Below are 23909 nucleotides of genomic sequence, written 5' to 3'. Positions count from 1 at the left end.
GGATGAATAATAAATTATGGGTTCGAGGGTATCAGCCCCGAGTGCGCACTTAGTCGGCGTCGCGACGCAACGCGTCTGCCTCTCAACCGCGAGCCTCGAGGTTTTGTGGTTGCAGTATAGCGGCTCGGGTACATTAGCGACGTCATCGCTTGTCACCCTCGTCATCTATTTATCGTCACAGGTTTCAACCTCGATGTTCGCCCGCTTTCGATCTCTAACCCGAAACTGCGTCACTTAGTTTTGATTAACCAGAAGGCGTCGGTGGTTTGATCATTTTTTAATTAACGATGATTTTAAAAATTCTTTCCAAGAGTCCCAAGAATGTCGAAAGTATCAAAATTATCATTCAGAGCTTACAACTGTATCGTAAAAAAAAAAAAAACAAACAAACACAATTCATTCTAGATTCGATGATGCGTTTTGTTCAAATATATATGTATCTATGTATGTATGTATATATATGCTACACGGTCGGAATGAAAATGTCTGTTTAAAAAATATGGAGTGCAGCAACTTCTGTTTGTCATTAAAATTTTCACCGTGATTTTGCACGAGTATACGTCTGAGATAAAAAGCATTTATCGAACCCCCGTCGTTTCGTTTACATTATTCTCAGCGTCGAGTGCAACATGGCGTCGTAAATACTGCACTTTATCTATATACACACATATATATATATATGTAATATATATGGGGGATTCGATATTAAATTAGCAGCCCACCTACCTCACTCCCTTCGATTTTTATCATGGTTTTAGGGAATTTTTTCAGACTATCTTCAGCCACTGGTGAAATTTATAAATAAAAAAAAAAAAAAATCGCAAAATCAATTCTGAAAATGCCATTTTTCGAAATCTGAAGAATTTGATTTAAAATGTGATTCATGAGCACTGTACGATGATGGGATCTTAATGCTGGAATATTTTTTTTTACTAGTTTTTAGTTCTTCCATGTCAAAATTTGCGATTAATTTTTTTCCTCATACTTCTCGATATAAATGGATTGTCGTATGAAATTATTTACACGATTCCGTGACGCATTTAAATCGGGCAACGGAAAAAAAAAATCCAATAGCGATATGGAAAAACCAATAACTGACGAATATAAAAAGTAGTAAATATTCGTATCCCATTATCGCGTGGTGCTTGAATATCCCGTTTCAAATCATAGAATTAGTGCAAATTTTTTTAAATGCTCAAAAATGGCGTTTTCGAACGGGTTTGTGTATTTTTTTTTTCTTTTTTTTTCATATTTCACCGGTTGCCGAAAAAATCTGAAAAAAATTCCCAGACCATTTTTGTTTGGTAAGAACGTCGTATTGAAAAATGATATAAATCGAAAGGAGGCGAGGTACATCGGCTGTTAATTTCACCTGGAATGCCCCATATACACAGGTATATAGAGTGCAGTATATACCCATGTATATACATATGTCTATGGCATATAATAATAAAGTGCGGGGAAATAATGCAGGGATGCAGCGCATTTCCGTTAGTCGTTTCTTCCTCATCAGCTCGGCTTATGAGAAAAGTTTAATATTCTTCTGCAGCGGCGTCACGAGAAGCGGATGAATCGCAACTCGTACGATATCGGCCTGCAGGTTTATAATTGAAAACTGAACCGAAGCCATATCACGCATTACCTCATTACGCGTTCAAGGGAAACGTTGCGCAGTGATAAAAAGAAAAAAAAAAATTTTTTTTTTGAAATTATTCAAAATCCATTAATTATTTTAGATGGCCTAAAACGCTTTTGAATAATTTCAAAACAATGTCCACAATTCGTGATAGAAAATTTTTCAACATCATTCAACCCCTCGTTTGGTATTCATTCAGCCAAACATAACAGGCAGAAAATTGAAACAACCCTCAGAAAGTAACTTTCACGGTTTTCGAGCAATCCATCAACAGCTTCAACGAAATCTATTGAGATTTATTCAATCGGACAAAAAAAGACCAACGATTACTCGATACAACGGAAGAAGAAAAAAAAAACCACTTAATTGTAATGATTTTGTTTCTTGCACAAAAAAAAAAAAAAAAAACAGAATTAAAAAATGCTACAAGACCAGCTGAGGTGAACAAATTGCGCAAGATTCGATCACATTGGAGTACACTAAATGAGACTATATTGTTGAGATTAATTAAAAAAAAAGAAGTAGAAAAACTCCGCATCGAAAAGACTATCCTTTCCCATCTTAACTCTTGGCTTCGATAGAAGGGGCAAATTATTGGAGAATTTTGAAAATCTGTCTGTTCTTAGAGTTAGAGCACAGCCGACTGAAGCGAATCGCTCAATTGAATCGAACAGACAGTTTCGACGATTTCAAATTGTCGGCTCGGTGTACCAGCGAAGGGCTATTTCCACTCGAACGAACCGCAGAGAGCGGCAGCAGCAGCAGCAGCTCGATTCTGCTTGGCTCGCTTGTTCGATTACATAGAAATTTCATTGTACCGCTGTGCAAGTATATTATACGATGTATACATACGTATACCTCTGTAAGATATTAGAACACCGGTTGAAACACCCGGAGAATAAACTTATTTACCTACAATACGCGCGTTTAAAGCTTTTTATAATTTTTTTTCTTTCCTTTGAATCGATCTTCAAACTCCAAGGCGGTAGTTAAATTTTTGTTTATCGATACCTACCGTGTCGGGAAAGTTGAAATCAAGTTTCACAATTACGATTAATTAATATCTTCAGGGTTTTACTTAATATTTTTTATTTATTTTTTTGTCCTTATTGCAATTGATTCTTTTATTTTCACGCATACGAGTTTCTAGGTTTCATCTTTTCGCGAAGAAGGTTTTCTAAATGAACAATGTACGTACAGGTATGAAGAAATTTTTTTAATTAAACAGGATTAATTTTTCATCGACAGGCTTAATCACGCGAATAAAAAAAAAAAAAAAAAACACAGAATTTGAAATCTGATACTCGAAAATTCTTCTTTTTTTTTTTTCTTTTATCCGAAATCGAATCACCTCCTCCGAAAATCCTCAAGTTTACGAACCGTTTTCTTTCGTCGATTTATTTTGTTTCTAATTTCGATTAACGATTAATTTTCAATCACGAAAATCGACCGCACAAATCGAGACAAGATCTACAGATTTTTAAATCTCCATATTTTTACCGTCTCGGCGTATGTATTTCCTTCACGTTTCCGTTTTCTCTCCGTATAAAGTTTCAACGATTCGAAACGATTAACCGGTGCGAATTTTTACATTACTATAATAATACCGACGAACGACTCATCGTTAGACTCAAAACTGCATAAATAACGTCGGAGTTGCATTGATAATTAATCACGATGGGTCGATAAAAAAAAAAAAAAGAAATAAATAAATAAATAAAATAACGAAACAAGTTCAGTATAATCACGTGAAACTGTCGTCATTGAAAAACATTATATACGTTACGTTGTACATGGTATATATCTTCCGTACAACATTGCAGAGTAGAAAGACAAAATTCCGGAGGCACATTTCGAGGTCGAGAATAAGAAAATACGCATAGCCTGCAGCGCTGTTGGTCAAATAATCGTAAAATCCAGGGATGGCTGCCGGGGCCGGGGGGCTGAAAGGGGGTGGTGGAATCGGAGGGGTCGATAGAGCCGATTCTGCGGGAGACACGTTCGCCCGAACAAATAGGATATAATACAACACAACGCAACGCAACGCAACGCAAAGCGACGGAAACGTGCACGGCGATGTGCAAATCGGGATTATACGCACGGGGCATTCCACGCCAAGTCGACCTTTGACCTCTTGGATTTGGTAAACGGTTCTCACATTCTTCCTTCAACTCTACAAAAGCACTCAAATGATCTTTCACATTTTTATTATTTTTTTCATTCACTCAGGACGTTTTAAGATCAACAAATCTTTGAATTCAATAAGAATTTTTGAAATGATACTCAAAAATCTTGTGTCAGATGTGAAAAATTTTAAGCCTAGAGTGGAGAGAGTGGGAGTTTTGTTCTCTTTTTTGAGCCTTTTAAGGGGGTATTCTAGTGTAGAGGCATGAATTTGAGGTGTTTTTTGAACTGCTATAAACAAAAAACAAAAAATATTTTTACCATCCATTTTTTTATCAGGCGTTTATTATTATTTTACGATTACAAAAAAAAAAAAAACAAGTCAAAAAATACAAAATTGAAAGTGCTATGAGTTGTTGAAGTGGGGGGTACAAAAAAAATGGCGCGCCAATGTTGTCACGATTGCAAGCATTTTCAAAATCAGAAAAAAAAAAAAAAAAGATTATTAATCTACATAAATGCAGCTATCGTACTAACTAAAAAAAAGTGGAAAAAAAAATTTTTTTTTGCCAAATTACGGCTGTCCGAAAAAATAATACGTTTTTTTTTGACTTTTTTGGACGTTTCTGAATTTTTTAAAAATAGTAAAAATTATTATTTCGTTATAATAATAGTTCGTGCGATAGAGACATGTATTGAGAAGATTCTCACCAAATTTCAAGTAAATCGGTTCAATAGAACTTGAGAAATCATGTCAACCGTTTTGAAAAATGTAGTTTTGAGAAAAACGCGTTTAAAGTTTCGAGTAAAATTCGTTCCAGCCGAGCCAGTATTGAAGACGTGTCACTAAAATAGCTATATCTCTGAAAATAATTGAAATTTTGACTTGTCCTTTTAAGGACACATTCTTGAAAGGTTAAGCTTTGAAAATATAAAAAAAAAAAAAATCGATTTTTTCAAATTTCTACACTAGAATACCCCCTTAAAAGAAAACGAATCGAATTCTTTTCAAACTTTTATATCACGTATAAAGACGTGCTGGGACATGAAAAAAATCATAAGTAGGACAAATGTATTCGAAAAAATGTTGAAAAACATTTGAGCGCTTTATTTGGCGTGGAATGCCCGGTACGCGTGTGTGTATAAAATAAATTCGAGGTATCCCTTAATTCACAACAACAGACGGTAATGCGATAATTTTGCATAATCGTTTACCGCAGGGCGAATCGATCGATGTATACATATATGTATATATTTTACCTACATACTGCACCTGAATTCACGACACATTGCACAGCTGCCGAAATGCACATGCGGCAAAGTCGTTGGACACGCGTCGTAATCCCAAAGCAAACATCGCATAATGCAGATATGTAGGTACTAGCGATCGAATCCGTATTCCGAATAGCCAGTTCTCATGCAATATAGGTCACGGTTGCGATTCAGCTGCTCAAACTTGACAAGTTCTGCACAAAAATCGTCGGGGTAATTCCACGATGCGAGGGTCGCGTCGTGACTTCCGGAAATTATAATTGTCGAAAGGGAATCGAATTTTGAAACAGTGTGAAAGAGACGAGAGAAAATGTACCACGTGAGTCTTATTTCATAATTATTTATCAAAACTACGTTGTCAGAAACGTTTACTGATTTTTTTTTTCTTTTTTTCATCAATTTTTATCTAAATCTACTATCACGATATTCGTCAAAGTGAAAATCATAGATCGCACGATGAAAATATTATTATTTAAATGCAAAAAACAAGAATTATTTATACGCGAGTCGTTAGTAAATCGCATTTCCGAATTGCAACGGTGTTGTTATTGTCATTGTTGTACAAACATGGGATGAGATAGTCGTTATGGTTATACCGAAGATCAACCGCGCATGCGTCAAATAATTCAATCTCATTGGTCGGCGAAATATTCCATGCAGGTGAGCCAACCCACGCAAAATGTGTACGTTTGAATTTTCAAAGAGCGTGAGCATCAAATTCCGATCGTTCTTTGAAGAGTCAACTTTCCGACCCGATAACAAATGTTTCCCAAACCTTTCCGAGTCGCCGCCTCGATTGTCTGAGTTTCTATCCTCGAAAATTCGTACATCAACCACATCGCCGGCAGAAACAGTTTGACGGCTGAAAACTCGGGTTGGCCAGCCTGCGCGAACAGCCGATAAGACTCGCGCATGCGCGGATGATTTTAAACTTTCAAGAAATTGTCCCGGTATATCAGAGATGTAAAAAATATCGGTGGTTGCGGAAACCATTGCAGCAATGATTATTCGAAATAATAATTCCAACAACAAGGGTGAACGAGTAAAAAAATGTAATCGAGACGTCGGGCATTGAATTTAGTTTCTACGCATATTTTGTTGTTTTCGAGAGTTTTCTCCGTGGCTAAATTTTACAGGCGCGATATTCGGCGTAGATGCAGCGATAGATATTGCATTTATTTTATCAAACGGCGAGACGAGGCCGGCGTAATTTGTCATAATTTACGATAAATAGGGTGTAACGCTGCTGCGCCCGTTGCTCGTAACTCAAGTTGACTGACGCTAACTCCGTAGGATTAGCCCCCTTACTCCGAAACGACGCGGGGCGTCGCGGCGCCTCGACTCGACTCGACTCGACTCGTTGTCCCGTCTCCCTCATTCGTCTTTCTCTTTTTCACGGCCGCACCCTTCCACTATCGATATAGATTTATTTGTTCGATTTTGCGTTTAAAAAATCCTCCGCCGCTCTGCGTCTTGGAGGCATCAAAAACGGTGAAGCATCTACGTGTATGTGATCCGTAAAAAATGCTCGACAAGAAGCAATCGACAATCGCAATAATTGCTCGATGGTTTTTATTATCATCTTTCACCTTTCACCTTACAAAATACAGGGGAAAAAAATTCAAAATAACTAGACAGATTTTAACGTACCTATAACGAGTTTGATATTTGGAAACTTCAAACTACGCCAGTGTTTCAATTTACTCATTTTTATAATACGATAAACATTGCAAAATCAGAGATACGCTCCTTACAGATATCTGCATTAGTCACTGCAGTGAATCCTTACTAAGGTGCGGAATTAAAATTTCGTTGAAAAATTCATATTCTACAGATGCAATGAAAAAGATTACCTCGTGTATCACGCCAAAGGTAGAGCCAGAATTTACTGAATTTTTTTAATCGTTTTTCCCCTCATTCTTTGCCTCGTGTTGAAAATAATTTTTTTTCGAGAATACAAACAAATGCAAATCTTGTCGCGTAACCTACGCTCACCCCTATCCCCGGAATAAAAATGTAAATTTCTTTTCAACGAAATTATTTTAATTGCTCTTATATTGTACCCATATGTAGATGTTACACACATACATGTACATTATACAAAGCGTACATACCTGTATATATACATAATTTCGTACCTACGTGTGCGATATACGCAATAAATCAATCATCAGAATAGATACGTTCGAATATAAAATAATTGAACATATTTTTTAAAACAACGATGATAATAATAATAATTACGAACAATACAATTATTATCCGTCGTTCTGACAACGATGTGAAAGAAAAGAATGCGTTTAAAAAGGTAAAAAAAAAAAAATCCAAAGCGTGTGTTCGTACATTGCTTAAAATCCGTTTCAACGCTGTGAATTTTATGTTTCGCTAAAAATTTAACCGAACAATAACGTACTCGGTTTGTCCGTCAAGGGATTTAATTTTCGTACGCGCACACGTATGTACATACAGAGACGTACATATTACGTTGCTTATGTATAACGTAATCCGAAACCCTTTTGTATAATAATACAAAATAGGCTACAAAGGGGGGGAAATAGGGGCGATGGGGGGCAACTTTGTAGGGGGGGGGGGGGGGGGGGGGGCTGGTGTAATTTTACAAATTAGCCATTACCATTCAAAGGCGTCGGTGTTGAAACGAGTTTTCCGAAACGGGACTTTGCCTCGGTGGTGTGAGAGGTAGGTACTCTTTGGGGGTTGGGGGCGAACCAACCCCCCCCCCCCCTCCCGCCCTCATATGAAACTCGCCTATCCGGCAGGGGTGTACGTAGCTACTCGTTCAACTAAAAGTGCGGGGGCGTGATAGGAATACAGAGAGGGTGATGCTCCTGCAGGACACAGGGGACGACTTGACGCGGTCATGTAGGCACCTACCTAGATAGGTGCCTGAGTATCGTGCCACGTGTGGCTAATGCGAAGAATACGCAAATTTCATCGGGGTGCGAGCAGCTACGTGTTGTGTACAAGCCCCCGATGGTTGAAAATTGATCGGATTTTCAACAAATTGGAAAATGATGGGCAGTTTTTTTTTCCCACTTGTCTAGTTGAATACACGCGCTTACACGCGAGGTGATAGTTTACTTTTCATACGCGGATTAGTATTTTTATTATTTCGTAATTTCTGGACCGTTATCGATAATCGCAGAACCTTATGAAATCTTTTTTTGATAAACTGCCAAACGAATGCCAAACGGAGTTGCTCGTTTTTCTCCATCGCGTTAGAATTTAGAGATATATTGATTCTGATATGGGATTTTTTGACGAAAGTTGAAATTTTTTTACTCGTGTTATATTCAAAACAGTCTTACAATGAAATACATCGATCGAAAGAAATTTATGCTATATGTTATAACCCAATAAATAAGATGCTGTTAAAAAATTGTATATTTAAAAATATTAATATATTGTATTTATAATTTTTTCTATAAAATCCAATGCGATTTTATAGCTAATGACACGTAATAAAAATTTCTTTCATCGTACCTTACGAAGCGGTTTGTCGCATAACACGAGTTAAAAACTGAAATTTTCATTAAAAATGTCACATTTCGATTAAAATATTTCAAAATCCTGGCTTGATGGTAAAAAACGGATAAAAACGCGATCGTAATTCAGCGCGCCAAAACACGTCGGAAGTACAAGAATTCGTTTTTTTTCTTTGTTTATCGTTTCTTCAAAAAAAAAAGAAAAAAAAATTCGCAGCGTTTGTGCAATTGATAAAATTTCACCGACGTATCCTTTCGAATTTCCAGCTCTTCTCTTCTTTCGTCCGTGTGACTTTTCTTGGAAGAAAATGAAGGAGAAAAAAAAAAAAAAAAAAAAACGGAAAGAAATGAAAACAAAAAGAGTAATTAAAAAATGTCGCGTCACATATATACGCAGCGGTTACATAATGTTTCATAAACATGCACGTAAAGAGGCGAAGATGAAAGGGAGCTTTTGTAGCTACGGGTCGATGCGGCTGGTCACCGAAAGTCATTTCAGGCTTGAGCTTTGAGGGAGTCACTCAAAGACTTCGTTTGGCATGCTAAGCCGGGCGCGGTTCGATCGAGGGGGAAAATTTGGGGGTAACGTTCTCTCTGCAGGCATTGATGTAAAATATAGGCGAAAGCCCGGGTTTGAATATTCATGGGCACACGCATATGTCGCCAATAACTTTGCGGGCGGGGGGCATTATTACATTGGTTTACCTGAAATGTGCGTACATTTGTTGTAAATAATCTACGATACCGTACGTACGGTAAAATCTGACGCGGGTTGTCAACTAGAAACGTCGTGGTTGAAAAATTCTCATTCGAGAAGTAAAAACAAGCCGGAAAAACAGATTTATTTATTTTTTTTATATATATATATAAATTAGGAAAATCATAATCGTTCATTTAGAAAAGTAATTAGAAGGAAAAAGTATATGTTTTTCGGTTAAACGTTGAAAATCTACTTATTTCAGTTTGAATCGGAAGTTCAAATTGAACAGACTGAAAATCCGACATTTTTCTAGAAACCTATATATCGGATTCTGGATGTAAAAATGAAGACAAACAGAGAGCAAAAAGATAAAAAAATGATTCAAATTCAATGGGGTTACAGATTATTTTTCAAAAGTGGATAAAATTTTACGATCAAACGAATGGACGTAATACGATCGTAATAAAGCGAATGAATATTGTATTGAAATTATTTTTGTCATCGTTAATCGTTTCCATGTAAAAATTCGACTGATACGTGAAATTTTCAATTCAGATTCACTACTATTCGATGAAAAGAAAAAAAAAACAAAAAGAAAATTAATCCATCCGACGAACGGATCTACGTAACGCAGCGCGTATCTAACAACGATAAAAATAAGATGTCTTCTTCAAATTTTGCGAAAGCGTAAAAACGACGTGTAATTAAGTAGAGAAGGTGGGTAGGTATAATAACAATGATAACAACAGCAATAAAAACAATAATAATAATAATAATAATAATAATAATAATAATGAGAAGAAAGTAATAAGACGTAAGACGAGGAGGGGGGGGGGGGGGGGGGGGAGGAAAGAGCGACATGTGACCTACGTGACTTTAATAAATCATCCTCCGCGACGACGTTCCTTGTATATAATATATAATATCACCTCCAACGTTTCGCGTCGTTACTCCGTATATGCAAGCACGCACGCCCATGTAAAAGCTAAAGTATTTAATGAGGCGGAGTGCGGACAGTGCTAATTAACACGAAGGGTAAATTAATATTTACGTTCAATCTTGACCTCGTCGTTGACAAAACCACGGGCGTGGTTTCCTTCGCGTTCAACGCCTCCGCCGCTCTTGATAATTTTCAACAATAAACCAGAGTGTATAGAATCTGTTGCGATAATTAATTATCCACGACGAAGGCTTGGTCAAAACTACATTAGGCAAAGTTAAAACAAACTCCGAAACGAATACAGAGGAAAATATGTATCCTGGCATAATTCTAACGTTGAGTTTATTTTGTGTAATCATTATTGTGATTTGTGACAGATTGACAGATATTAAAAATTGTATGTTTTTTTTTTTTGCAGTTCATTTTCCTCCCTCTCTTCGATCATATATTCTTTCAATGTATTATTATTCAGGTAAATATTGTGTCTGTTTTTGCCGTATCGAAGTTTTATTATTTTCAGAAACTGACAAAGGGCTAGTTTCAAGGTGACAACAAAGCTTTTTGCGTCGTTAAACTCGCAAGCAAAATATGAAAATTTGCATATCGATGCGAAATTGAAACGTTTGAAAAACTTGAAAAATGTCATTCTACCATTTTATACGGCCCGTTGAATAATCGAATATCATGACTGAGAGTAAAAATCTATAAACTACCAATTTTCGTAAAACATCGACTGTGAGCCTCGATGTTTTTCGTCATTATTTCGCAACGCTGATCTGATTGTATAATTTAAAAAATCCAAACGTCGAATCAGCAGTCGAGAGATATAAAAAATCTGCTACAACGAGATTTTCGTAAAACTAAAATTATCGTCGAGTTTTTCATTCGATCCTTTATTCGCGAGCCCTTGAATGATTATATATCACACGGCAAAACGTGACGTCAATTACCCAAACTCTGATCTCGAGCTTAACCCTTCTCCGCAGGTAGATTCCGTCCATCCAATAATCCGCGAAGTCTCGTTTTCGCATGGCGAACGATTCCATCAGCTTACTCAGCGAATGTGTCTGAATCTTAAATTAACAAGGAGAGTGATCTCGGTTACTCTCTTGACGAAATCCAAAAGCCAAACTTAATTAACTCGTCCACCAAGCAGGTCTCCCCCCTTCTCTCTCTCTCTCTCTCTCTCTCTCTCTCTCTCTCCCTCTTAAGCCTCCGACATGATCTCCTTTCGCAGGTAAAGATCACATAACTCCCGACGATGAGCCTCTACGTGCAATTATTCAAGACTGATTTGATACCGGTTTGCGATTAATTATCCAACCCTTGATATTTCGGAGGGATAAATTTTTGGTCGAAAATTCATACAGGTATTATATAATGTGAAAATTATCCTCGAAGAACAACTCCAGAAGACAAGTTTTACGTATAACACATTATGCATACGAAAGTAAACTGTATACATAATCTGTACGTGCCGAGAGTTTTTTCCTTTAATCTTTGAAACCGGTGATGATAAAAAAAAGTGAAACAACGTGTAAAAAAAAAAAAATAAAATAAAAAAAAAAAAAAAAAACACAGGGTAAGGAGAAAAAATTTACGCACCCCACGTGCTGAATATGCAACGGAATTAAAGTGACCGGGGGCAGGTTTTCAGAGCGGGGCGTTTCAACCTGACTCGTAAATTTTTTTTTCCACTTCTCATCTTCAAATTGATTTCAAATGAATGGGCGCAGAGATTGCACGCAGGCTACAAACTTTCCAAGCTCGACAAACTTGACGGCTGTAATAAAAAGATAGAATATGAAAAAAGCGAAGAGAAAAAAAAAAAAAAAAAAGAAAAGAAAAGAAAAGAAAACAAAAAAACACATAGTGAGAACAAATAGGAAATACTGGTACTTGAAATTCAAACGAACTCTGCGGGGGGCAGTCGATAGAGATGCCAAATTGTGATTTTCTGTCACGAAACAAACATGATACGAAAAAATCTGCAACTCGAATCAAAAATCTTAAACTGACCAACTTAAGTTTCGACGATGTAAATCCGACGACAGATTAAAATCTTCGTGGAAATCGGACTGGATTACTTTCAGATTTTCAAATTTTTCTTCGACACTTTTCTCATCAACGTCGTCGTCGTTAAAATGTTTTATTTATCATTCGCAGAAACAATTTCGCGTTATTCACAGTCAACCGTTTGCACTGTATATGTATATCAAATATTGCAAACCGATAAATAGGTTTTCGGATTGTTACAAGTAAAAAAGAAGAGAAAAAAAAAGAAGTAATTATTTTCGCAAAATCGACTCACCCCGCCTTGACGAAGTTGGAAAAATACAGGATTATGCTCTCCGACAAAGTGACTTCGGCCTTCGTGTAGTTCCTGGGAAAATGTCCAAACCCATCGACGAGGGGAGCGCCGAAAACGTAGGGAAGCTCGTCGCCGTGGACGGAACCCATTCTCTGCAAAATTGAAAAGCATTCGATTAGAATTTCGTACTTATACACGTATCCGTGTCCGGAGAATGTTACGTCCCTCCGAGGATATCGTCACTGTTTAGCCGTTTCGCGAATCTTGCAAATCCGCGGACGAAAAATCGAAAAAGCAAAGCCAACGATCGAAAATTCGATTCTACGGAAAGCGGAAACCTTACTGCAGCTACAATAAACGTAACGATATTCTTGCATATTACATCGGCAAATAGGGGAGGGGGATGCAATTTGCCAGTGATGAGATTTGTCCAAATCTTGTCCATCGAATTATGGTAAACAATGACATGAAACTCGGCAAATTGGATTTTTTCCCATCCTCAATTTAATACCCAGTGTTTCGATCAGTTTGACACATTGAAACGTAGACGTGGTGAAAATTGTCGGTGAAAAATTTTTTATCAAAAAAATGTTCAATTTTTTGGGGAATCTTTTTGCGACACGAAAATTTTTGTGCTGATTTTTTTCCGAGTTGGTTTTGGCCGACGTGTTTTACCGTTTGTTAAAGCGCTCTCGTAACGCTTTTCCTACGGAAGTTCGGTAAGGGAGAAACGGTGTGCATCCCTTAGTGGAAATTCGTGACCCCGGGGATGCGGGGACCGAGGAAAAGCGCCCGTTGTTGGCAATGGACAAGAGTATTTCGGCCTGTAACGTTTGTCAGGTGATTTAACCCATCCCTATTCCAGCGGGACGGTTTCGACCGCTACTGTGCAAAACGAGCCTCACATACTTCTCCGCAAGGCCTCGAATACTCGGTTCACGGATTGTTTTCAGACAATTATTTAGCGGGGATGTAAAAGTATTTTGGAATTTAGGATTTTGATTGGGGGAAATCGGAGCTTTGAGAATAATTATGACATCAATTTCAACGTGAGAAAAAAAAAAACAAAATTGGCAAATTTCTTTCCATTTCAATTGATTGACAAAAATTTGATCAGGGGTAAAGTTTGAACGTCAAAAAGCAGATCATTCGAAATAATCTTAAAGGCAATGTTGGCGCTTTTAGAAATATAAAGATCCTTCGGGATATTGTACCAGTTTGAAGTTTACGCTTTGCAGGTAAGACGGTTCAGTATTTTTACTGAAATATGATCTGTAGTATTTTGGAAATCAGATTGTTGAGAATTTTTTGTGCAGTTTCAAAACGGCGTGTTTATAATGTGAAGTTAGCGAAGGTCTTTTTCAAGGTGGAATTACACTTTGGGATTAAGATTGTTTGGAATTTTAACTCAAGCGACGTTTCAACTTTCAAGGCATGAATTAACAAGTTGATTTTCATGCTGTTGAAATGAGATCATGTTAAATTATTTCTCGAGTAAAATTAGTGCTTTCGAAATCAGATCATTCCGAATTATCGCACAGCGAAGTTACCACTTCTAAAATGTTAACATCTTTCAGAATCCTTTCCAAGTTCAAGTTAGTCCTCTGAAAATAGAGTAGATCAAAATTTTCACTAACGTCAGATTAAGCCTGCGTTATAAAAATCAGACAGTTATGAATGTTTTTTAAATGCTAGATTCGATTTGTTTTATAATGTAAATTACTCAAGATCGACTTCCTCAAAGGTAAAATCGCTACAAAATTTCTCAGAATTGATTTTCGCAATTTGAATCTACGATCAGGTGAAATAATATCCCGAGTAAGATTTGCGCACAAAAAATGATATCAGGAATAAATTTTGCGATTAGATCGATACGTAAAATCACTCCAAATTATTTCCGAACTAATTTCGGTGCTGCGTTAAAAGTTCAACCGTCGTCAGAAAAATCGTACGAAACTATTTTTGGCGTTGATAATTTTCATCGTCACTTGTCCCGAAGCGATTCCGTTTAAAAATTGCACAACCTGTACACTGAGAAAAATTTCATTTGCTACAGCAACTATAAAAATTCAGTAAAACAGGTATCGTTAAAAAAACCGTTTCAATATTGTTGGAATTAGGAAAAACGAGGTACGCCTCGGATTTTGCGCTATCGTCGATCCTTTTTTGGTTATTGCAACGCAAAATCAGTTCCTGAGGTTTACTCTACTTTTTCAGTTAAACAAGGCTTTAACGTCAATTTATTCTTGCACGAGCGTTAAATTTTCGTAACGGTTGCAAGAAAATATAGCAACAGTGATCGTAATGAGAAAGAACAGTAACGGATACTAGACTTTCTGGCAGATAACGGCTAGAAAATTAATTTTCATTTTCTACCTAGAACTATATTTTTCGATAGTGGCAAAAAATTTCTGTCAGTGTGTACGTTACGTGATTCTGGGCGTGGCGTTTTCGGATATATATATATATATATATATATATATATACACATATATACGCGAGGGCTCGTCGCGTATCTGTCACTGTCTGGTGGCGAGGGAAGGTTTATCGGGGGTTGTTTCTCCAACTAGATTTCGTCATTGTCGAAAAGTTTCCTCGCATGCGTTGTCCGGAAACTCTGGGTGCCCGGTGCTAGAACCAGGAAGGAGAGAGAGAGAGAGAGAGAGATAAAGAGTGAGGAAGAGGAAGAAGCGGCTGGCGTACCGGATTTAATCATGAGAATGGTAGACAAATTGTTTGTTATTTATTTCATTTTATTTATTTACCTTTCCCCAGCTTCTCTCCTTCGTCTAACTCTTATTTTCTCCTTATTCTTTGTATTTTTCCCCAAACTTAATAGGGTAGTGGGTATAAATTCCGGTCATCCGTAAGATTCGTCCGAGGCGAAAGTGCCACTGAATAAACAGAGGCGGTAGAATAAACTCGCTGAGAGAGGGAGAAAAAGCACCGACGAATCGGAAACCATATTAACGAACCGAAAACCGAAAATTGCACTTCCACTTACAATTAAACTTGGCAATTAGCACACTGCTGTAAATTATGCAAATTGGAAAATACCGGGATTTTTGCCTCCTGCTCCAGCTTCCAGGACGAGATCCTTCCGATTCAGGACAATTTTCGACTCTACCGTCTCTCCGCTTACTCCTCGCTTCAAACGGCGCCGGTTTGTTGTGCGGTAAGAAATTTCTCAGCCCGCTTATAGCCGCACGCTTCATTAGTTACACCCACCTTAATTAGGCCGCCCGTTGATTAAGAAATGCGGTAATTTTCTCGCCTGCGGGTGAATTTTTTTTACACCGTGTTTCAAAAAGGGCTGAAAAAGCTGAAAACACGTCAAAAACGGAAGATCTCGATTATCGCGTCTTTTCGATAGAAAAATAAATACACTGTTTGCAAAATCTTGTATGAGTGTGGTGGATTTTTTTCTTCTTTTCAATTTCTTTTTTAGCTATTTTTATACTTCTGAGAGTGATGGAAATTGCAAAATTATACGAAATTATCAGTGACGTTTGAAAGTTCCCGGAAAATTCGCAACCGAAGGGAATAATCAACGTTAAACTGTGTCAAACGGTTTTTGAAATGTATTATAGATGTTTCACAAATAGTTACAAAACAACGTACGATCAAAATTCACACGACACGTATACGATCAGAAAAGATATTTATTAAAAATCGCTTGACGGTGAAGAAAAAATGTTTCTACTCGGTAGGAATGTTAATCTTCTAACCTACGTCGTAACATATAACATATACGTACATAAAATACACATAACCTATTTCAGATTCGTAGGCGAATAGTGAAACTCTTTTTCTCTACGATTTCATACCTATAAAATCCTGTAAACTTTTCCCGTTCGTTTGTTTCACGTTAATTTTAAGAGGGTGAATTTTCCAAGCCATTCTCCCAAAAATTGAGGGAATTGAGGGATTCGAAGCGTGGGAGGGAAGAACGAAGACAAGGAAAACTAGGAGCGGCAAAAAGGGCCTCTCGAATAGTTTAGGTAAAATGGAGGGGCGGCGAAAATCGGCTTGCAGGGTCAAGTGGAATATGGGCGAGAGGAAGTAAAGGGGCGGTTTTCACGCCGTTCGACGATGCGATACACTTGAGGGCCATGTGACACGGGTGTAATTGTCGTGGGATCCGAGAGGCAGCCGGCTCTTCAGTTTAGCAAAACAACGTTCTCATTCTCTTTGGCAGCGGGATAATTCCCAGGTGGAACGTTCCTCGAGAGCTATTAGCCACGGGTCTACGGATATCTCCCTACCTTCCTAATTCTACCGAAAAGGGGATGAAGAAAAGAAAAAAAGAGAGAAAAAAAAAAAAAAATAAATAAATAAACTCACCCCGAGCCTGAGAGCAATGAATAACGAATAACAAGGAACAATAACATGGATATCCGCAGCTGCGAAGAGCCGCGAAATTCTCATCGTTGATTTAACTTCGTACCGATTATCTAAATGGCGAAATCTTACATTTCGATATTGTACCGATCATATTGGCGTCATTGGCATGGAATTTCCTGTTTCGATTCGTTTGTCAATCTCGTACCGATCCTTCGGCTTCTTCGTCGTGATATTTGCCTTGTCGAAGTATTCTACCGATAATACAAATTTTCGACATCAATGTTCGTTAATTTCGTTCCAATTCCGTAGATTTTTCTAAATGAAACTGGGCTTTCCGATTTCAGACTAATCCCAGAGCTCTTTCATCAGAAAATTTGCCTTCTCGATTTATCTTACCGATCCACAGAATTTATTTTCATAAAAGCCAATCAATTTTTAACCGATTTTCGAAATTTTCCAAAATCAAACTAGCTTTGTCAATTTCGTACCGATCCTTTAGCTCTTTCGTCAGAAAATTTGCCTGCTCAACTTATCTCACCGATCCATAAAATTTATCTTCATAAACGATCATCAATTTTACACCGATTGTCTAGATTTTCCAAATTTGATTTCGTACTAATCTCTCAGCATTTCCATCATGAAATTTGACTTGTCGATTTATCATACCGAACTTCAAAATTTTTTTTTTTCCGTCACAAATATTCATCACTTTCGTACCGACTTTCCAAAATAAAATTTTGCTTTTTGATTTCGTGCCGATCCTTTAGCTGTACGATCGAATAAGATCAGGCATGTCAACTTGTCGTATCAATCCTCAAGATTTTATTAATCATTTCAAAATTAATCACTTAAATTTCCCACTTCGTAACGCCGTTACAACTTTTTTCACGATACAATTTGCACTGTCGATCAACTTTGTCGATGCAACGGGAAATAATTATTTTGCAATTTGATGCGCCTGCGATTAATTCAATCTTATAAAATGTCGGGAATCTTAATGCGATCCGATCGTGTTGTAAGACAGAAAATCCGCCCGACGACGACTGAACCAAATCATATGCAGGCGTGCGGATAATGGCCAACGAGATATCATTTCCAGCCTGTCTAAAATACCCGTGTTCTACATAGATTGATCATACAAATTCAAGGGAGTCACCCTGTGCCGACGTTGTCATTTTGCCTCCGTTGCACGACTACAAAACTTTCGGACAGTTGTATTATTATTCATCTCGGAAAATTGAATTTGTCAAGAGTTCGTATTTTTTTTTCTCCCCCCCCCCCCCCCCCCCCCCTCCCCTATTCCCTCTTCCGTTTTATTATTATTTTTCCTTCTCCCTGTTTCTTTCCTTTTCGCCAATTTCACCAACAGAATTTTCAACGTAACCGAAAGTCTTGCGTCTCGATGTTCATGAAAATGTTTTTCTAATACAATATTGGGTTTTTAACTTCGTTTCGAGTAAATTCAATACGTGATAAATATTCACAATACCGATCATGATTGCGTACAAATTGTCGTTAGAAAATTTGTCGGAAATTTGAAAACAGCGAAAAAGCTCCGAAACGTCCAAAGCTTTCAGAGATTTTTCGCATTTCGCACAACTATACCAAGAACGCGTCATTGTTTCAAATTAATCGTCAAGTCGATGTAATTTCGAGGCAACAACGAGTGACGAGTGCCATTTTCTCGAGGGACAGCCATAAGGAAAGTCGTAGCTCGCAGTTGTCTGACATCAAATAGAAGACCGCGGGGATAAGAGCGTAAGAGGATTGTTGCTGTGCCGGAGGCGAGGAGCTCGGAAAGAGCAGGAAAATCGTAAGATCTTGTCGTGTCCTCGGAGTGTGTAAGCACAACACATGTTACACACGTATAGTACCTACGCCGAGGAAAGCTTTTCGGATCACGTGATGTCTGTGGTCCTGCATCTTACTTCACCGGCATAAAATAAACAGCCGCGATTTCTGCGAAAGAATTTTAAACGATACTTTTCAAAATCCAACAATCATCCAAAGATTTCAGAGTACAACATGAATTATCAAAACGGGTTACAACAAATACGCGTGACGTGTGGTAAAGAAAATCAAAGTCATTTGTTTTCTACTCTGTTGCATAAATTTCGTCATTCTTTTATTTTTTGGGTCGTATCGTTATTTGATTTTATTATTTTTTTTTTCTTTTTCGCATCATTGTAACTTCGACAAATTTTTAACAGCGGCCGTTCGACCGTCCAGTGATCCAAAATATCTATCGGCTAGCAGGGAACGTCGTCTTCGGTCAAACGAGGGGAGAAAAACGCTCGGGGAGTGCTAACTTCCCGTTTCAATATACATTCGTAGATCGGGGGAACGTTATCGAGGGAGAAGTCTAAACTCCCGTAAGACGGGCCAATTTTATTCACTTTTGTAATACGAGACGAAGTTCTCGCAACGTAGCAGAAATGAAATTATTCGCAAAAGTTGAGAATGTTTTGGCAATCGGAGAGAACTCCGAAGGAAAACTGACGCTGGCGTGAACTTGACGGATGGGCACAATATCATTTTGGAAGGGTTGGCTGCTGGGCTTTGGGGGTTGATTGCCGGTCAGAAGGGAGGGTGGGAGAGGGCCGCCTCTCGAGCAGCGTAATCTATTGATGTTCACCCGGTTGAAACAGCTGGACTACGGTCTTAGTGAATTCAGCCGCACTAAGTCCTTGAAATCCAGGAAATCCCGTATTGAGGTGCCCGTGGGCCTCGGAGCACCGTAAAAAATCCACTTACCCCTACTTACTAGACTCGCGGTGTATAACGCATGAATATATACATATCGTTCGCGTACTGCGGCACAGATGAACCGAGAAACTGCCCCGTTTCCTCCAAATTTACCCGTTACTTATTCACAGCCTTTTTTTATTTTCTCCTTTCCCTGTTTTTGGTTTCATTTGTTTTCTTTTCTTCTTCTTCTTTGCATTCTAAATCCAACAGCGGTATTCGACTCTCAGATTTAGGATCCAATAGTCGACTCTCGAGTTTATAATTCTTGTTGTTTTTTTTTTTTTTTTTTTTTTTTCTCAAAGAATTTGTCTTATTCAGCTTTTTTTCACTTCAGAAAGCACAAGATTCTTCATATTTTGTGTAATATTTTCAGGTTCGTCACACAATATAATATGGGGGATTTATTAAATAATAGAAAATAGAGATCATGGATCTTGATATTCCAAATTTGTCTGAAATTTTTTGTCTCCTGCTCAGTTTTGTGTGTTAAACATATGTCTGGGGGGATTTTTTGATCTTCATATTCATCTACTCAGGGCAGACCGTTAAAGTTTCCGATATAACGACATTCAAGAATTTGTTCGTTGTTCTTTAAAGTGTTACGTGTAAATCTTTCGTAACCTGTGAATCCTTTTGAAATCCACAGCAAGTTTCTGAGTTTCCGCGTTTCTCAACAATTCTCCTAAGTATATTATCTTCTTATTTCACCTACAAAAGTGACATTTTTTTTTTCTTCTTCTTCCTTTTCACCTTGACACCATTCACCGCGGAGATAATTCTTCAGTGTCATTGACACATCGGTAGACGAACAAAAAGTGAATACAGGAGGTGGAATTTTTTCATCCCATATGTGATCAATTTCACGTGTTACGAGGGCTGTTTGAAAAATTATCCGGTTATTCCTTCGAGAGGATTTTTGTCCTCTTATAGGTATTTTTACTGCAGCAGACCAGAGCGCACGATTTTGGGGATGGGACTAGTAGCTACGCTTTTCTTGCCACTACTTTTTTTCTCCCTCTTCTTCTTCTTTTTTCCCTTCCTTTTCCCGACGTCGAACGACTTTCGGGTTAAAAGAAGAAAGAAAAAAAAAAAAAAAAAAAAAACTTACAGACCTGCCGCAGAGCGAGCAAGAACGAACGAAAGGCAGGGACAAAAGTTTGCTCTCTGCAGACTTCACAACGTATAGGGAAATACGAGTGTATTAAGTATTATGCATATGGCCACGAAGTAGTCGTGAGACCTGGAATTTTCCCACAGAGCGAAAATCTCACACGCTTCACGAAACCCGCCAGAAGACACTTTGGATTATTAAAAAGGTCAGAGAATCCGCACTGCAAGGAACAGCCAAGCCGGTCCAACGAATTTACACCGTAAAAAAGCTTTCTCTAGCACGATTGATGAAAAAATCTGAACACGAAAACCACGAGATCAACGGATCAAAATTCTGGCAGTTAGGGTTTCATCCCACCGCTGCCACCGATTCTTTACAGAGTAAATAACTTTGCTCACGGTCTGTTTTGGATAAATGACTCGTCAACTACGCGTACGTAACAAAAAAAAAGTCCAATTCAAAATGTCAACTTGCTTAGCAACAGCGAGAAATTTTCGGTTTGGGGTCTTCAACGATCCCAAGTTCCCAGAAACGTTGCACCGGATAAAGGTGCCAGCTAAATATTGAATTGTCTCTAAAGAGGGGCGGAGGGAAAAATCACGATCTTACATCGAAGGTGGCAAGTTGGCAATACGTGTCCGAAGAGGACGTACGTCGAGGGGCTGTTTTATTCGCCATTATTTCGCGACGCAGTGACAGGAGTAGCGGCAGCGAAACTCCTGGGATAGACACATGGTTCATCCCCCTTCCATTTCATCCCCTTGTGCCAATGTTGGGTCAGTAAACACATCCGAGTGTAGCTGCCGGCGCCAGGCGAATGGATTCTGAAAACCGGCCTCGCGCCCTGTTTTATCATCGCGAAGCCTCTCAAGCGTCGTCGTATCTTCACCGCACTTCGGAAATTCGGACACGTGTAACCATCCCTTCCTCTCCCACCCTCTCCTCCCACCCCCCCCTCCCTCCAATTTTCCCCCGCATTTTTTTTTTTCCCCTCCCAACCGACGACGACCAGGGACACTCGCTCAGGATCGTTTAACTCCGGATGCGACATTTCACCGCTGTCTAGTCCTGGTTTTAACATCTGGCGGGAGACGAGCGGGATTCGAACACCCCCGTTTCCCGAGGGAGAAATAAAACGAGGGAAAACACACGGTTTCCTTGACTTGTTTCGGCACGGAATGACACTTTGTTTCTTTTTTTTCTACGTCCTTGTTCGGGAGAGGCGAAATTTTCATGCTGCAGAAGGAAAAAAAAAAAAAAAAAAATTGGTGACGCGCGTTTTTCGAGAACAACCGATACCGATTATCTTTGCAAAGTTTCTGCCAAATTACGAGTTGTTGTTACTGTACTTGAAAATCATCCCTAAGAATATTTTGTTTGAGAAGAGTTAGTTTAAAAATAATATTACCTAACTGTAATATATTGGATTATGCACTGGAGGAATTTTTCAGTCCTTAACTATTTTCATTTTTTACCACAATCGGAAAATATAGTTCTAGGTAGAAAATTAAAAATCAGTTTTCTAGTTGTTAGCGGAAAGTCTAGTATCCGTTACTATTCTTTCTCATTACGATCACTGTTACTAGATTTTCTCGTAACTGTTGGGAAAATTTAATGCTTGTGCGAGAATAAATTGACGCTTAGCTAAATAAGTAGAGTAAGCCTCACAGGTTGATTTCGCGTTGCAATAACCAAAAAAGGATCGACGATAGCGCAAAATGGTTAGGCGTGCCTCGTTTTTCGTAATTCCAACGATATTCAAACAGTTTTCTTAACGATACCTGTTTCACTGAATTTTTCTAGCTACTGTAATAAATTATAGTGTTATAATGAAACATGGGTGGGGGGGTTTAATTTCATTTTTGTTAATTAGAAATAGTTTCCATCTCCTCGTTCTTCACCGTTCTTTGATTGAAACTCTCGTTTTCATAAGTGACTTCTCGTATCTTTCTTACAGAGTCTTTTGACCCTCTCTCATTCTTCTTCTCTTTCTTTCATCATTGTAACTCTTTCTTATTTTTAATTAGCACGCCGAGCAAAGAGTGATATATAAGTAGAGGGATCCGTCTCCATATAATATATATATCGAGCTCCGCCCCCCATCCTCGGCATTGAATACTTCAGAGAGTTCGCTGCAAAGATTAATACGGGCGGATCGTTTTTAATTAGGTTATAAATCCTTCATCTTCGTACGTACGTATTATACGTATATATATCTATACATACATGTAGACATATTACACAAAGACTACGCATCTCATTCACCGTTCCCGATCCGGTGTTAAAAAAAAAACTAAATTTCTTTTCCCCTCCACTGCTCTTCTCTCATCTTGGTACTCCCATCGATTCTCTTTCTTTCATTCTTTTATACGCCGGATTCGCCAAGCTGCGACGAAGATCGTCGGTTCAGTGAACAAAATTGAACTGTAATTATATTCGCGCTCTGAATCAAAGTAAAGGAGAAAAAAAAAAAGGAGATAGAACGAAAATGAAATAAGACTGAATAAAAAGGAAGAAAAGAAGTTAAAGAATATCAATCAATCTTAAAATCGTCGCAATCCCAACAACATTCAAACAATTTTCTTAACGATACCAGTTTTACTGAATTTTTCTAGTCACTCTAACGAATGAAATTTTTCTCAATGTATCGTCTGAGATTATAGATTAAAGATATTCCGATTTTTACTTTCGCCGCTGGGACTAGCGTCTAGCATTAAATCTCCGTGCATGCAATGCCGAATGTGTTCGTTTTTATTCGTCGTTCCCAGTTGAGAAGCGACGGACATGTAAAAAGTGTGAAACTGGTGTTAACTCGACGCGTCCTCACCATCGTCAGCTATATTTTCCCCGAAGAATTCCCACCCCGGATTACAACCCTTGCCAGCAGCCGTTGCAGCCATCCTTTTCCTTTCGGCGATGTCGTCAAGCTCGTAACACCGATCAAACCAATTCCCACCGCGGTTGCCTTGGCTGTGACCCTTCGCCCTGACATTCAACTCCACCGGAATGCCCGTACACCACGATATTAACCGTCGAGAAATCGACGATTTTTAAGACCTTATAGAATTCTCCCAGATTGGAGCGGATATCGACTCAAAATATGTGCAGCTTCTCGGTGTCGTAGGTTAATAAAAAATCCTGCCAAGTACTTGACGTTTTAGCCCTTTGACTGGGACCCTCCACAAAAGATCAAGATACAATGTTGATAAAGTAAAAGAAA

The 23909-nt window shown here is 38.3% G+C and overlaps 2 protein-coding genes across 3 annotated transcripts in view; one reads left to right on the top strand and one right to left on the bottom strand.

Moving 5' to 3' along the window:
• The window catches only part of NLG-3 (neuroligin 3), a 551048-nt gene that overhangs the window by 39024 nt on the left and 488115 nt on the right, over positions 1 to 23909 (top strand). The window lies entirely within an intron of this gene.
• The window catches only part of NLG-4 (neuroligin 4), a 260340-nt gene that overhangs the window by 42563 nt on the left and 193868 nt on the right, over positions 1 to 23909 (bottom strand). For both annotated transcript variants that reach the window (XM_046615827.2, XM_046615828.2), the window contains one exon: positions 12487 to 12638. In XM_046615827.2, coding sequence (XP_046471783.1) covers positions 12487 to 12638 — 152 coding nt within the window. The remainder of the gene's footprint in view (positions 1 to 12486; positions 12639 to 23909) is intronic.

Source organism: Neodiprion pinetum, chromosome 3 (genome assembly GCF_021155775.2).
Source record: "Neodiprion pinetum isolate iyNeoPine1 chromosome 3, iyNeoPine1.2, whole genome shotgun sequence".
NCBI lineage: Eukaryota > Metazoa > Arthropoda > Insecta > Hymenoptera > Diprionidae > Neodiprion > Neodiprion pinetum.
Note: the sequence above shows the minus strand (reverse complement) of the source record. Positions and strands in the feature narration are given on the sequence as shown.